The following is a 16,374-nucleotide window of genomic DNA, read 5'->3' as shown; positions in this document are numbered from 1 at the left end:
CCTCCGCGTTGCCTCACAACAGACTTGACCGGGACACCCCTCCTCCTCAAACCTCCCAAAGTCCCCCTTTTCGGCCTTGATGTTCTGTTCATCACGACACAAACCGTTCTTTTGACCGGGCGTCTGTTGGTTCCGCGTTTAGTGCGTCTCATCGCGCCAGTTTCATCTCCTAAATCGCACTGGGGTCGTCCCCGCTCAGCCTGCCTTGTCGCTAAGCGACACGGAGACGGATCGGATCCTAAGCAAGTCTACTACTACTACGAGTGTTCCTATACAGCATCCAGACTCTACCCCATACCCCAGTACCAAGTTCGAGGGGACTGCAAGGTACGTTTGACGGCATTGATACACTTCGTCCGTCACTACCTGCGCCTGTCTTCACACATTGAAACAACACCTGTGCTGTGCTGTCTGGAGCGTGCTCGTTGTGCAGCTACTTGGACCTCGACGAATCCCCACAACCTACGTGTATCTTCCATCCCAATTACTGTATCGAGCTTACTCAAGGCTGCTTTTATTCACTTATCGCACGGTTGACTCGATTTTGTTCAGTTGCAAGCTAACGATTGCCGTGCCTAGGTCCGGTATAAACAGATTCCGTCACTGGTCCTCAACTCCTGTCCTGTCCTCCAGGAGAATACCTCCGCTTAGTGTGCGTTACCCCGCTGTAGCGGTGTCAGCGACAGTATCACAGTACATGTGCCGACAATCATACTGGTCAAGATGAAGGGATTCAGGCAGAGAGTGGTAAGTCCTGTTTGGAAGTGACCCCTTTTACGTCCCGCTCCCTAACAGCGCTCTATCGTGACGTCCCGCTCCCAGCGGGTAATGTTCCAATTGTCGCTAACCGTCTCAGCACGAACAGTTATCGAGGGCGAAAGATTCAAACAAGTCCTCTAAGAAGAAAGACTCCTCGAATAACTCATCTCAGAGTCAAGCGTCCAACGCGAGCGCTGGGCCCCAGGCTCCGTCCCCGGCGGCAAGCCCGCATCATGGTACACCCACCTCGTCCACCAGTTCTGTCAATGATGTGAGAAGCAAATCGGCTCATCCCGCGGATAATGGAATTTCAGGTGGCCCCCTCCCTTCTGCTGGCACCCCCAATGCAGCTCCTGTCGCGAACGTCGCCGCCGCCGGCGGACCACACTATATACCCCCGGGGCAGAACGCCAGTCCTGCGGCGGCCCAGAATACGAACAATGCTCCTACCACCCCAACGAGGCCAGGGCACTCAATGGCTCCTAGTGTGGTGATTAGTCCAAGCGCACCGGTATGTTCACTTATCCCGACCAACAACCGTCGTCTCGATATCAACATGCAAGGGTGCATTATGATATTGTTGCCAGTCTAGATATGTTTGTAATATGATAGCTGACGGTTTCTCATCTCTAAAGCATGTCCCTCCTCCTGGTGCAGCAGAGACGATGCCAGGTGATCTTGCGCCCCCGAAAAAGTCCCATGCTTTTGACCGGCTACAGACAACCCCCAAGGATATCCAGGAGGGTATCAGGACACCAAAGCGCCAACATTCGTCCAGATTTGATATCTCAGACCAGCGCCAGAGAGAACTCGAGAAGCTTCCCGGGTTTCATGAAGTGCCGCCAAACCGCCGCCAAGACCTCTTCATGCAGAAGATCGACCAGTGCAATATTATCTTCGACTTCAACGACCCAACTCAAGACATGAAGTCCAAGGAGATCAAGAGGCTGGCTCTCCACGAGCTCCTGGACTATGTCGCCAACAACCGCTCAGTCATCACAGAGCCCATGTATCCCCGTGTTGTTGATATGTTTGCGAAGAATCTGTTCCGTCCTATTCCACCTCCCGTCACGCCCCAAGGGGAAGCTTTCGACCCGGAGGAAGATGAGCCGGTTCTCGAAGTAGCGTGGCCTCATATTCAAGTGGTCTACGAGTTCTTTCTTCGGTTTATTGAGAGCCAGGACTTCAACACAAATATCGCGAAAGCCTACATTGACCACCATTTTGTGCTTCAGGTATATCTCATTCATGTTACCCCGGACGCCGTTGTAGACTAACTGTTACTGCCAGCTACTTGAACTCTTCGATTCAGAAGATCCCAGAGAACGTGATTTCCTTAAGACGACCCTTCACAGGATCTACGGGAAGTTTTTGAACTTACGCTCTTTTATCCGTCGCTCAATCAACAACGTATTCTTCCAGTTCATTTACGAGACCGAACGCTTCAATGGAATTGCCGAGCTGCTGGAGATTTTGGGGTCCATAATCAACGGCTTTGCCCTGCCGCTGAAGGAGGAGCACAAGCTGTTCCTGACAAGAGTTCTAATACCCCTTCACAAGGTCAAGAGTCTCAGCATGTATCATCCGCAACTCGCGTACTGTATCGTTCAATTTTTGGAGAAAGATGCGGCTTTGACAGAGGAGGTAGGTGATTGATATTGACTCGCGTGGATGAACAATACTCATTCAAATAGGTCGTTCTTGGTCTCCTCCGCTACTGGCCTAAGGTCAACAGTACTAAAGAAGTCATGTTCTTGAACGAAGTGGAAGATATCTTTGAAGTCATGGACCCCGCAGAATTCGCTAAGGTCCAAGAGCCTCTTTTTCAGCAGCTGGCTAAATCAGTAGCCAGCCCACATTTCCAGGTTCGTTCCACACGGAATAATCACATTTGATGCTCTGTTCTAACATCTAGAAAGGTCGCTGAACGCGCCCTCTACTTCTGGAACAATGAATACTTCTGCAACCTGGTCAGCGATAACGTCGAGACGATCCTGCCGATTATGTTTGCCCCTCTTTACGAGAACTCAAAGGGACATTGGAATAGGTATGTCATCGCTATTATCATCCTAGTCTCTGTTCATCGCTTACTCTTACCCCGCCTTTCAGGACGATCCACAGCATGGTATACAATGCCATGAAACTGTTTATGGAAATAAACCCACAGCTTTTTGATGACTGTTCTCATGAATACAACGAGCAGCAGAACAGTGCCGATGAACGCGAGAAGACACGGCAACAGAGATGGGAGCAGCTCGCTGAACAGGCAAAGCTGAGGAAGCAGGGCCTTCTTCCTTCTCCGGCGAAAGCCCCTGCTCCTGCTACAGACACAACTCCTCGCACCGATGACATCGACCCAATAACCCAAGATAGCCAGAAAAGGCTTAATGCATTGAAACTGCAGGATGAATCGAGCCCTGGAAAGGAGAGGAGAGTTCGAGAACCCGAGCGACAGAATTCGGTTAGTATTTGAAGATGTTTCTTGACTAGAGCTCGCATCCTTGCGCATACACATTTCCTTCGATACCCTCTTTCAGCTGCTAAGATATGATTTTATTCTCTATAGCCGTCATGAGTCTTATGGCTAAACGTCCGTTTGATCCAGAGACGCCGTCGTGGGTCCCTTGATGACTCTCGGAGAAGGCGAAGTGGCAGCGGTAGCGAAGCTCGTCTACGTGGAGAGCGGCGAAGTTCTCTGGGTTCAGGTTCCAGAAGTCCAACGACAGTAGCATTTCGAAAGTAGCAACTCAGCCAGATAATGTCCCATAGGCTGGCTAGTGGGGGTCTCTTTCGGTTGAATGCTCTGCAATTGAGGGCATAGCGAATACGCGCTGTCATGATGTTCATTTCTGTTGTTGACCTTTTTTCCTCCTTCGGTTTTGTGTACATGCGCTTCGAAATTCTTTTTCCTTCTCCTGTGCCTGCCGAGGGCCTGTGATCTTTGAGCGCACATTCGAGTTGGACCGTTTAGAACCGTGTTCGGGTATGGAAAACAGGTGTGAACGGCGTTGTTGTCCGTCGACCCAGATGTCAGGCGGACCTTTTGATCTTTAAATACCTCAAGTACCTATCGCATAACACTACATAAAGATTTTATATTGTTGCCTGTGGCAGTAGTGATGAAGAGACGTGATCTAAGCGCGCGAGTACCTGGAAGCAACTTTGATAGGTCGAGGAGCCGCGCGGTCAGCGGAAAGGAAAAACATAAACCCAGAACTTCCTATTGCGGACTAGCGCATCCTTTCAGGGTCTCTGCGATGCCCGCGTTCTTGTGCTGGTTTCTGTTCTGAGGCTCTAGGCGTGGTCTCTCGCGCGCGCATATCACGGCGAGAAGCCTCAGATTCCTTTCTTTCTCTCCACTCCCACGTCTCGCCGTGCCGCTCCTTATTCCTTTGTGATACCCTATTTATTGTTGTAACATGTGCTCCGCCTAATGACCTTGCGAAACCTTGATTGTCGCTTCCTCCAACTTGTGTTCTGGGTTTATCACCAAGCCAGATCAGGACATTCTCAAGCTCCTCTTCCGCATGTGAACAACGATAACAGAATCCATTGCTTGGTGCCTTCATTCTAAGCCGGCCTTGTGGCCTGGCAGTGAGTCAATCCGACTATAACAGCCCGCAATCCCTGGGCGGGGGAACCGTCAGTCGTCGCAATAATGGAGCGAAATATCGATACCTATGCCAGCAAGCTGGCAGACGAGAAGATCGGTATGGTTCCCATAAATTTTGCTGCACATGCCTGGAAGAACTGCGGGGATTTTGGCGAACTGCAAATGGACGTTATTTGCTGACTCCTTGAGTAGATACCAGAGTGAGAACAAATGTCGCGGTCGAGTTACGGGATAATATCGAGCCGCTATGCTCAGGTTCCAATTACCCCATCTTCCTGGCGAAGCTGTGGCCGATATTCAAGAACATATTGAAGGGGGATCCTGTGTTTACGAATATGTCATACGAGCAGGTGAGTCAAGGGATTTGTCGCAAAGAGACGTGAAGATGTTATGAAGGCACTAACACCAGTGGACGTCTTCAGAAAATGAGGAACTGTATTCTCGAGACGCTACACCGGTTACCGATGGCCTCCCCGGATGTCGAACCCTACGCTGCTGAGATGGTAGATGTTCTGATGGGACTGGTGCGTGTTGAAAACGAAGAAAATGCTGTCCTCTGCATGAAGACGATAATGGACCTGGAGCGGAACCAGGCCAAGGCCACAGCGTCAAAAGTCCAGCCTTTTCTTGAGCTCATCCAGGAGATGTTCCAGAGCATGGAACAGGTTGTCCGTGATACGTTTGACACGCCGGCCCAAGGCACAACGCCGGGAATGCCATCGACGCCTAGTACAACTTCGCAGAATTTCCAGTCGCCGCGGCCCTCTTCACCAGCAACATCGGTGGCAGACTTGGGGCCCGATCAGCAGGCTAATCACCACCTGTTGAAAGGCATGCAGTCATTCAAGGTTCTGGCCGAATGCCCCATTATCGTGGTCTCCATTTTTCAGGCCCACCGCAGCTCTGTTAACCCAAATGTGAAGCTCTTTGTTCCTCTAATCAAGAGCATTCTTCTTTTACAAGCAAAACCGCAGGAAAGAGCGCACACAGATGCCGCCGCCCAAGGAAAGATCTTCACAGGTGTCTGCAAGGAGATAAAGAACCGGGCTGCCTTTGGGGAATTCATTACCGCTCAAGTGAAGACCATGAGCTTCTTGGCGTATCTGTTGCGAATGTACGCACACCAATTACAAGATTTCCTTCCGACCTTGCCTTCAGTCGTCGTCCGTCTACTTCAAGATTGTCCCCGAGAGAAGTCAAGCGCTAGGAAAGAGCTTTTGGTTGCGATTCGTCATATAATTAACTTCAATTACCGCAAGATATTCCTCGAAAAGATTGACGAGCTCTTAGACGAACGGACCTTGATCGGTGATGGACTCACAGTTTACGAAACTATGCGACCTCTTGCTTATAGCATGCTTGCGGACCTGATCCATCATGTGAGGGATCATCTGAATCGCGATCAAATCCGGAGGACTGTAGAAGTGTACACGAAGAATCTCCACGATGACTTCCCTGGTACAAGTTTCCAGACTATGAGCGCCAAGCTGCTGTTGAACATGGCCGAGAAGATATCCAAGCTAGAAGATAAGCAGGATGCGCGGTATTTTTTGATCATGATCCTCGATGCTATCGGTGATAAGTTCGCTGCGATGAATCATCAATACGACAACGCCGTCAAGGTGTCCAGAGCGAATAAGAAAGGCACCGAAACGCCTTCGGAGAGCTTCCTTGCGAACAAGGACTCCCCTCCAGACTGGGACGAAATCGACATTTTCTCGGCCGCACCCATCAAGATTTCGAACCCTCGTGACCGCGGTGCTGATCCCGTCTCAGACAATCTATTCCTCTTCAAGAACCTCATCAACGGCCTGAAGAACATCTTCCATCAGTTGAAGAACTGCAACCCGGAGCATATCCAGATTGACCCCAACAGTGTCCCCATCAATTGGTCTGAAGTATCCTATGGCTACAATGCGGAAGAGGTCAAGGTGATCAAGAAGCTCTTCCATGAAGGTGCTCGTGTGTTCCGTTACTATGGTGTGGATCAAACTCAGCCAGAGGTTCAATACTCTTCGCCCTTCGAATTCCTTGCTAGTCAATACACCGCTCCGATGACTCGAGAAGAGAAGGAACTTCTGGAGAGTTTTGGCACAGTGTTCCACTGTATTGACACCGCCACCTTCCACGAAGTCTTCCACAGCGAGATTCCTTATCTCCATGAGCTCATGTTCGAACATGGTGCTTTACTTCATTTGCCTCAGTTCTTCCTAGCCAGCGAAGCCACCTCTCCTGCGTTTTCCGGAATGGTGCTGCAATACCTGATGGAACGTATCCATGAAGTCGGAACCTCCGATATGACCAAGGCTAAAATCCTGCTAAGGATGTTCAAGCTCTCGTTCATGGCTGTGACTCTCTTTTCTGTACAGAATGAGCAGGTTCTACACCCTCACGTCACCAAGATAGTGACGAAATGTATCGAACTCTCGGTGACCGCAGAAGAGCCTATGAACTATTTCCTGCTCCTGCGGTCTCTTTTCCGTAGCATCGGCGGTGGACGATTCGAGTTGCTGTACAAGGAGATCCTTCCACTCCTTGAAATGTTGCTGGAGACGTTCAACAACCTGCTAATGGGAGCCCGCAAGCCCCAGGAACGCGATCTTTACGTCGAACTGACTCTCACTGTCCCGGCACGACTGAGCCATCTCCTGCCCCATCTAAGCCATCTGATGCGGCCGATCGTGGTGGCCCTCCGTGCTGATTCAGACCTTGTCGGACAGGGTCTCAGAACACTGGAACTTTGCGTGGACAACCTTACCGCTGACTACCTCGACCCGATCATGGCGCCCATCATGGATGAGTTGATGACAGCGCTTTGGGACCACCTACGGCCGAACCCTTATAGTCACTTCCATGCGCACACCACAATGAGGATCCTCGGGAAGTTGGGCGGCCGAAACAGGAAGTTCTTGAACCACCCACCAGAGCTATCTTTCCAGCAATTCGCCGATGACCTGCCGAGCTTCGATATTAAACTCATTGGCCCCAGCGAGAAGCGTCCCTTCCCGGCTGAAATCGGAGTTGATCTAGCCATCGGAAAGCTGTTGGAGGTTCCTAAATCACCAGCAGCGAAAGCATCAGATGGCTACTATAAACAACAAGCCTATCGTATGCTAAGCTCCCAGCTGAAGCTCTTCATCGGGTTCGAGCATCTTCCTGAAGATCTCGGTTCTCTTCTTCGACTACAGGCCAACGATCTGTTTGAGGGTAAAGCTGGCGGTGTTCCTGACATTTTCGAGAAGTCTGAACGGTCTAGTTCGATTCCAAAGAAAGTCTCTCAAGAGGAGACGCTGAAGAAGCTGTTGAAGGCTTGCCTTCTTGCCACTACTATCCCCGATCTTGAGCAAACAGCTTCTGCCTTCGTAGCAGACGTCTGTAAACACTTTGTTGTTATCGAGGTCGGTCGCTCCCTTGCGCAAGCTCGGCATAGTCGCAAGCCCTTCGATGTTGCAAGTGGCGAAGGCCCTGTGTATCTGGACTCCAGGCTGCTTGCCGAAGTTGTGGTCGACTGTTTCTCTTCGGACAATCCTCTCGTCCGCGACTCAGCCAAGACTGCGCTGAAAGTCATCAAGGACGCAGCTGCTGTCATTTTCGGGTCCCCCGAAAGAGTTCCAAAACTACCTTTCTGGCAACATTTGTCTCGCACATTCGGCCATAGCTGTTATAGCGAGGAATGGTTTACAAAGGCCGGAGGCAGTCTTGGTATCCATATTCTCGCCACGGAGCTCGACTTGGGCGATGCATGGCTATACGACAAGCAGGCAGAGTTCGTCCGAGCTCTGATGTATGTCATCAAAGACACGCCGTCAGACTTTCCGGCCAGTACGCGTGTTCGGGCACAGGAGACTCTAGATCTTATTCTCAAGCGCTGCAGCAAGAACTTCTCTAAGGACGATTTAAAGAATGAGAAGAGCAGACTCTACCTGTTGTGCGGCTTCTTCATTTATGAACTTGCACATATGAACAAATATGTGCGCGAGTCGTCTCAGCGTAGCTTCTCTACCATCGCTGGAGTGATCGGTTGTGAAATCCACGAGCTCATGTTCCCAGTCAAGGAGCGTCTGTTGCAGTCCATCTTCAATAAACCTCTGCGTGCACTGCCGTTCCCCACTCAGATAGGTTTTATCGAAGCTATAACTTTCTGCCTGGGTCTGCATAACAATATCGTTACGTTCAATGATCCATTGAATCGGCTAATGCTAGAGTCTCTGGCTCTGGCGGACGCGGACGATGAGTCTCTTGCCTCGAAGCCCAATGAATTCAAAAACGCAGAAATGATTGTCAACTTGCGCGTGGCCTGCCTCCGTCTCCTATCTATGGCTATGAGTTTCCCCGAGTTTGCAAATACACCTCAGAATACCAGCCGCGCGCGTATCATTTCGGTGTTTTTCAAGTCACTTTATTCTCGGTCTCTAGAGGTAATTGATGCAGCCAATGCTGGGTTGAGGGACGTCCTCACACAGACCAACAAACTCCCGAAAGATCTTCTCCAGAATGGTCTCCGTCCTATCCTAATGAACCTGCAGGACCCCAAGCGCCTGAGTGTCGCGGGTCTAGATGGATTAGCGAGACTCTTGACGCTGTTAACGAATTACTTCAAGGTGGAGATCGGTGCCCGACTTCTTGATCATATGAAGATGATTGCGGATGATGCGACGTTGCAGAGAGTTTCCTTCAGTCTGGTTGAACAAAGTGCCCCCATGAAGATAGTTGCAGCGATATTCAACATATTCCACCTTCTCCCACCGGCCGCGACCTCTTTTATGGAACATCTCGTGAACAAGGTCTTGGACCTCGAAGGAAAGCTTCGGCGCACTTCGAACAGTCCGTTCAGGAAGCCGCTTGTCAAGTATTTGAATCGCTATCCGAAGGAAAGTTGGACCTTCTTTCAAGCCCGATTCCATGAGGAGCGATATGGTCGTTTCTTCGGGCAGGTTTTAGCGGACCCTGAAAGCGAGGCACTGCGATCAGCGTTGGTTGCAGACACAGAAGGTTTCATAGCGGCAGGTTTTGGACAGGAGGCGACTGACGGCAAGAATACGGCAGCGATCAATGCTATCTATGCTGTGCATTCGATATGCTCATATCCGTCTACTAAAAAGTGGCTTGTGTCGCAGCCAGATCTAAGGTCTCGTGTGCTAAGCGCAGGAAAAGACCTTGAAATCAAGCTTCGGGGCGATAAATTACCTGCTAATGAGAGACTGAGGGTTGAACAGGCTGAGGACCAGTTGATGCAGGTCTTCACGATCTACCTCTCGGAGTCCCTGCAGGACCTTGACTTCCTTTTCGAGATAATTGATGCCCTATCTGCAGATGCATTGAAGCGCACATTGGCGTTCCCGAAGTTCATTTACAAGCATATTATCACGAATGAGTCGATCGACTACAGACGGTCGGTTATTATGCGGTGCTTGGATCTCTATGGTCAGCGCAACTCTTCACAGAGGACGAAAACCTACGCGTTCCACAACTTGGTCAATCCCATTTTCGCCATGGATGTCAAGACTACGTGGAACAGTCCGCCTAACAGCCCGAAACTCATGGACAAGAGCATGACCGAGTCAATCCAGAGTCGCCTCTGGAGACCTCAGTTGGGAGATATCAGCGAAGAATCGAACCAACCTGGCGTTGATCATTCTAGAATGGAGCTTCTACAACTGTCCGCCCTTCTCATAAAGTACCACCACCAGACCGTACAGGATTCTCGAAAGGATATCATCAAGTTCGCGTGGAACTACATCCGCCTGGAAGATATCATCAACAAATACGGTGCCTATGTTCTTATCAGCTACTTCATAGCGCATTACGAGACCCCATCCAAGATCGTGGTCCAGGTATATGTCGCCCTGTTGAGGGCCCATCAGAACGAAGGCAAAGCTCTTGTCACCCAAGCTCTGGACGTTTTGGCCCCCGTTTTGCCGAAGAGAATCCTATCCACTAGCAACAACCAAGCTGCAGACCTTCGGTATCCGTTGTGGGCGAAGTGGCCTCGTCGCATTCTCGCAGAAGAGACTGCGAATCTGCAGCAGGTTATGAGTATCTTCCACTTCCTAGTGCGACAACCGGATCTGTTTTACGAGTCCAGAGAACACTTTGTGCCTCTCATTGTACCGTCTCTAATCAAGATTGCGGCACCACCTAACCCTTCTAACGAGAGCAAAAAGCTCGCTCTTAATCTAATTGGCCTTATCTGGCACTGGGAGCAGAAGAGAGTGAAGGGCTATACGGCGACATCGAATAGCGTTACGGAATCACCGGGTGGAAGAAAGCGCAAGTTCGAGGACACGCAAACAGCTTCCGCTTCTCCTTCGGCTGCACTCGCGCCACCAAATATGCGCGAACGCTCAGAGTATCTGGCTCCTCATGACCTCCGGGCCGCCATGGTCAAATATCTGATAACATTTATTACAACGATACCGGAACGGTTCCCTGTACCTGCGTTCAAGCTTCGGGACCTTCCTTCTTCCAAGCCTCAACCCCCAGTTTTGAGCGGAGAAATGATCAAAAAAGCCGTCCAGCTCCTGCGGGATCTAATGTCACCTGAGTACTGGAGCGACCTTGACATCGACCTCTATCAAAAGGTCACGGAGCCTATACTCGCTGGTGAAAAGGCCGACAAGCCGGACGAAAAGCACACAACAAGCATCATCAACGCCCTGCAAGTTGTGCGGATTATGCTTGCCTCGAAGCCAGACGATTGGATTATGGCCCGTTTGCCACTGATTCAAAAGCTTCTAGAGAAACCTCTACGGTCAGATAATCCTGAAATCCAAGAGTCACTTCACGGGTTGGAAGATGAAATGGATATTTCCCCGAAGCTCCCGCCCCCAGTCAAACGTGTGCTTGATGCTTTGCCAGACGATCAGCCCGAGGAAGAAGACGGAATGGATGTTGACGACTCATCTTCCGAGTTCGTCACTTATTTGTCGGCCATTGCAACCGAGGGTCTCTCAGCCAACAATTACATCTCTAGCCTGAACACTCTGTGGACTCTCTCCAAGAACAAGCCTTCCGAGATGGATGCCCATATCCCCCAAGTTATGAAGGCCTTCTCCCAGAAGCTTGCCAAGGAACATGTCGCAGCGTACACCAACAACCAGGTTCCTGGCCAGTATCCTCCGGGTAACAAACTTGCAGAGGGTGTTCCGGACCAGCAGGAATTTGAAATCGGCGTCGATCTGATCTTCAAGACAATCGAATTAATCTCCGTAAGGATGTCCCATCTTGGAGAACAGAGACGTCCGTTCTTGAGTGTTCTGGCCCAGTTGGTCGAACGCTCGCAGAATATCAAGCTGTGCAGCAAGGTTCTTGGAATGGTCGAGACTTGGATCTTCCACTCTACTGAATCCTGGCCCACGCTGAAGGAGAAAACAGCGGTGTTGCACAAGATGCTTCTCTTCGAGTCTAGACCAGACCAAACAATGCTAAAGAAATTCTTGGATCTGGTCATAAGGATCTACGAAGACTCGAAGATCACCCGGACAGAGCTGACTGTTAGACTGGAGCATGCTTTCTTGATCGGCACCAGGGCACAAGACGTCGAAATGCGCAACCGCTTTATGACGATCTTCGATCGGTCTCTAACTCGCATGGCCAGTTCTCGGCTGAGCTACGTTCTCACCTCCCAGAACTGGGATACCCTTGCCGACTCTTTCTGGCTTTCTCAAGCATCACATCTAGTGATAGGCTGCATCGATATGGCAAGCCCAGCAAGGCTGCACCCTGATGACTTCACGGTCTATCCAGTTTCGTTCCTCTTCAGTGTCGCAGATAAAGATAAAGAAAATGTCATTGTTGATAATCAACTGGAAGCCTTTGTTGCGGACCGCAGACGGTTCATGGCGGAATTGGGCGATGTTCGTGTCCGCGATTTAATGGAGCCGCTTTGCCAGCTTCAGCATACGGATTCCAATGTGGCTTACAGGCTGTGGACTACGTTGTTCACTATTTTCTGGTCAACATTATCCAGGGAGGAACGCATCGATCTGGAGAAAGGCATGGTGACTCTGGTGACCCGCGAGTATCATCAGAGGCAGCTCGACAAGCGTCCCAACGTTGTGCAGGCTCTACTTGAGGGTGCAGTAAGAGCTAAGCCAAGATTCAAGGTGCCCCCTCACGTCATGAAATACCTCAGCCGCACCTATGACGCTTGGTACACTGCAGCCGTCTACCTCGAAGAGTCTGCAATAAGCCCTATTATTGATACACCGGCTGTTCGTGAAAGTAATCTGGATGCTCTCGTTGAACTCTATGCCGGATTACAAGAAGAAGACTTCTTCTACGGGACGTGGCGACGACGCTGTAAGTTCGTGGAAACAAATGCCGCACTGTCCTATGAGCAGCAGGGCATGTGGGACAAGGCTCAGCAGCTGTATGAAAATGCCCAGATCAAAGCTCGCTCAGGAGCTATGCCGTTCTCACAAGGTGAATACTACTTGTGGGAGGATCACTGGTTGATCTGCGCGCAGAAGTTGCAGCAGTGGGAGATCCTCAGTGACTTCGCCAAGCACGAAAATATGAACGATCTTCTTCTCGAAGCCGCTTGGAGGAACATTGAAAATTGGCAGAGCGAAGCAAACCGTGAACAGCTTGAGTCATTGATCAAGTCCGTGTCAGATGCACCGACCCCGAGGCGCACGTTTTTCCAGGCTTTCATGGCCCTCTTGAACTTCCACTTCAAGAAGGAGAATATTCAGGATTTCAACGGAATATGTGATGAGTCTATTCAACTCTCTATCCGCAAATGGCACCAACTACCAAAGAGGATCACAAATGCCCATATTCCGATACTCCAGCACTTCCAGCAGCTTGTCGAGCTACATGACGCAAGTGTCATTTGCGCTAGCCTGGCGCAAACGAACGAAAGAAACCTAGATACCAAGTCTGCTGAGCTGAAGCTCTTGCTGGGAACCTGGCGTGACCGTTTGCCTAACGTCTGGGACGATATCAATGCTTGGCAGGACCTTGTTACATGGCGTCAACACATCTTCCAACTCATCAACGCCACTTACCTTAGCCTTTTGCCGCCCCAGACGAATAATGTGGCCAGCAATTCTTATGCCTACCGTGGATACCACGAAACCGCATGGATTATCAACCGTTTCGCCCATGTCGCCCGGAAACATCAGATGCCTGAAGTCTGTATCAACCAACTTAGCCGGATCTACACGCTCCCGAACATCGAGATCCAGGAAGCCTTCTTAAAGCTAAGAGAGCAAGCCAAGTGCCACTATCAGAATCCTAAGGAGCTTAATAGCGGTCTGGATGTGATAAACAACACCAATCTCAACTACTTCGGCGCCCAGCAGAAGGCAGAATTTTACACACTCAAGGGCATGTTCCTAGCTAAGCTCAACCACGTCAACGAAGCGAACGAAGCCTTTGGTGTTGCTCTCTATTATGATCTTAGACTTGCGAAGGCATGGGCTGAGTGGGGTCAATACAGTGACCAACGTTTCAAGTCTGATCCCACGGATTACGAGTTGGCTAGTAACGCCGTGAGCTGCTATCTCGAAGCAGCAGGTCTTTACAAGAATTCGAAGTCTAGGAAGCTTCTCAGCCGCATTCTCTGGCTTCTTAGCCTTGACAATGAGGAAGGCCGTATTTCGAGTGCCTTCGAGAACTTCAAGGGCGATACCCCAGTCTGGTATTGGATCACCTTTATCCCGCAGCTGCTCACAAGCCTGTCCCACCGCGAAGCACGTCTCTGCAAGGCTGTTCTTGTGAAGATTGCCAAGCTCTATCCACAGGCGTTGTTTTTCCTTCTACGAACGAACAGAGAGGACATGCTGAGCATCAAGAAACAGCACGAGCAGAAACAAGAGAAGCTTAACCGCGCAAGACAGCAGGCTCAGGCTCAGGCTGGCGTGAAGGTGGATGGAAACGGGCCCAAGCCTGCAACAGCAAATGGAGAAACATCCACGCAAAACGCCCAGGGTGCTGCCAACAACGACGGTGCCGCTGCTCCTCAGAATACCAATGGGCAGTCCAATGGGCAGCCGCAAGCGCAAAATGCAGGACAACAACAGGGGCAAACTCCGGGTCAGCCTCTGGCTCAGAATCAAGGCCAGGGCCAAAACGGGAATCAGCCTGCGGGCGAGCAAGAACAGCCACAGAAAGAGCCTCTCAAGAAGCCATGGGAGTACTCAGATGAAATCATGTCTGGTCTCAAGACAGCTTTCCCGCTGCTTGCGCTGTCAATGGAAACGATGGTCGACCAGATCCACAAGAACTTCAAGTGTCCTCCAGACGAGGACGCGTATCGACTTATTGTTGCATTGCTTAATGATGGTCTTGCCTATGTGGGTCGCATGCCAGGCTCCTATGCGCAGGACTTCAAGCTGCCTCCTGCCACTGAAGCGAACATCACTCGCTTTGCGGAGACCATTCTTCCTGCCCATATCCGCAAGTCTTTCGAGGCCGATTTCGTGGTGAAGAAGCCGACAATGTACGAATATATCCAGAAACTGCGTCGCTGGCGTGACAAGTTTGAGGAGAAGCTCGATCGACGGCCGCAGTCTCAGTTCCTGGAGTCGTACTCCCCACATCTTAGTGAGTTCCGTTTCCTCAAGTTCGACGAGGTTGAGGTTCCTGGGCAATATCTGCTGCACAAGGATAAGAATCAAGACTTTGTTCGCATCGATCGCTTCCTTCCTGATGTGGATTTGGTGAGGGGCATCGGCGTCTGTCACCGTCGCCTGAGAATCCGTGGCCATGATGGTAGCGTCCATCCTTTCGCTGTGCAACATCCTGCAGCCCGTCATTGCAGGCGTGAGGAGAGGATCCTTCAACTATTCCGTATCTTCAATGGTCTCTTAGCGAAGCGCAAGGAAAGCAGACGACGCAATCTGTACTTCCACCTTCCGCTCATGGTGCCCCTGGCACCTCATATCCGTCTTGTTCGCGACGATCCTTCGTACATCTCCATACAGGGTATATACGAGGATTATTGCAGGCGTGTCGGAATGAATAAAGACGAGCCGGTGCTCTTCACTATGGAAAAGATGAGAGCTCTGGCGGAAACGAAGCAGAACCGTACCTCTGACCAGCAGCAGGTCCTTCGTACTGAGATTCTTGTTGCTATTCAAGAGAAGTGGGTCCCGAGCACAATAGTGCTGGATTACTTCCAGAAGATCTACCCCAACTATGCGGACTTCTGGCTCTTCCGTCGTCAATTCTCCCACCAATATGCTGCGATCGCATTTATGACCTACGTGATGCACATGGGCAACCGGTATCCGAACAAGATTTCGATTTCATGTGCTACCGGTGACATTTGGGGCTCGGAGCTCATTCCGACCATCAACCCTGCCAAGGCTTTCTTTTACAACCCGGAGCAAATTCCCTTCCGTCTCACTCCTAATATCCAGACTCTCATGGGACCTATTGCTACCGAAGGTGTGTTTGCTTGCGCATTGATGGCCGTAGCTCGCTGCCTCACTGAGCCTAAGCATGAGCTCGAACAACAGCTGAGCATCTTTGTCCGCGACGAAATGATGTTCTGGGCCACAGCACAGCACCGCGGTGCCTTGCCAACACAGCAGCTGAGGGACCTGGTCTATAACAATAGCGATATCATTGTCAACAGAGCAGTGAGCCTTGCCAGCCCTCCTGAGGGTAACCTTCCGGCGAACCAGACGACAGTCGATCTGATCTCCAAGGCGGTGAACCCACAGCATCTGGCATCTTGTGACGCCCTGTGGATGCCATATCTCTAAATGCATCCAAGCATTCTGCAGTCGATTGGTAAAGTGGCTTATTTATCATTCTTATTTCCTTTTCATGTCTCAGTTTTGCTTTTGAAGGATTCCTGTATGAGTTTGCGCTTTATGGAAACGGCGTCTTCTTTGACCGAGCATGATCGGTTTACAAAAAAGAGCGTACGGGTCTGGCAAGCTGGATGAGCTGTTTTTGCTTACTAGCGCGGCGCATCGGAAGGGGGGCATCTTTATGGTGGACATGATGGGTTTTGATTCTTAATCATGTATTTTGCTTTTTTTCTG

The 16,374-nt window shown here is 50.6% G+C and overlaps 1 protein-coding gene across 1 annotated transcript; it reads left to right on the top strand.

Moving 5' to 3' along the window:
* Window positions 1-723: 723 nt before the first annotated feature.
* C8Q69DRAFT_408655 (transcription-associated protein) lies at window positions 724-16,089 on the top strand (the record flags this gene model as incomplete). The annotated part of the gene is made up of 11 exons (XM_028628209.1): window positions 724-747; window positions 857-1,114; window positions 1,166-1,270; window positions 1,395-1,994; window positions 2,050-2,403; window positions 2,454-2,624; window positions 2,679-2,806; window positions 2,869-3,224; window positions 4,407-4,469; window positions 4,562-4,722; window positions 4,795-16,089. 11 exons carry the CDS (start codon window positions 724-726, stop codon window positions 16,087-16,089), a joined length of 13,515 nt encoding a protein of 4,504 aa, XP_028481611.1.
* Window positions 16,090-16,374: the final 285 nt, after the last annotated feature.

Source organism: Paecilomyces variotii (genome assembly GCF_004022145.1).
Source record: "Paecilomyces variotii strain CBS 101075 chromosome Unknown C8Q69scaffold_15, whole genome shotgun sequence".
Lineage (NCBI taxonomy): Eukaryota > Fungi > Ascomycota > Eurotiomycetes > Eurotiales > Thermoascaceae > Paecilomyces > Paecilomyces variotii.
Note: the sequence above shows the minus strand (reverse complement) of the source record. Positions and strands in the feature narration are given on the sequence as shown.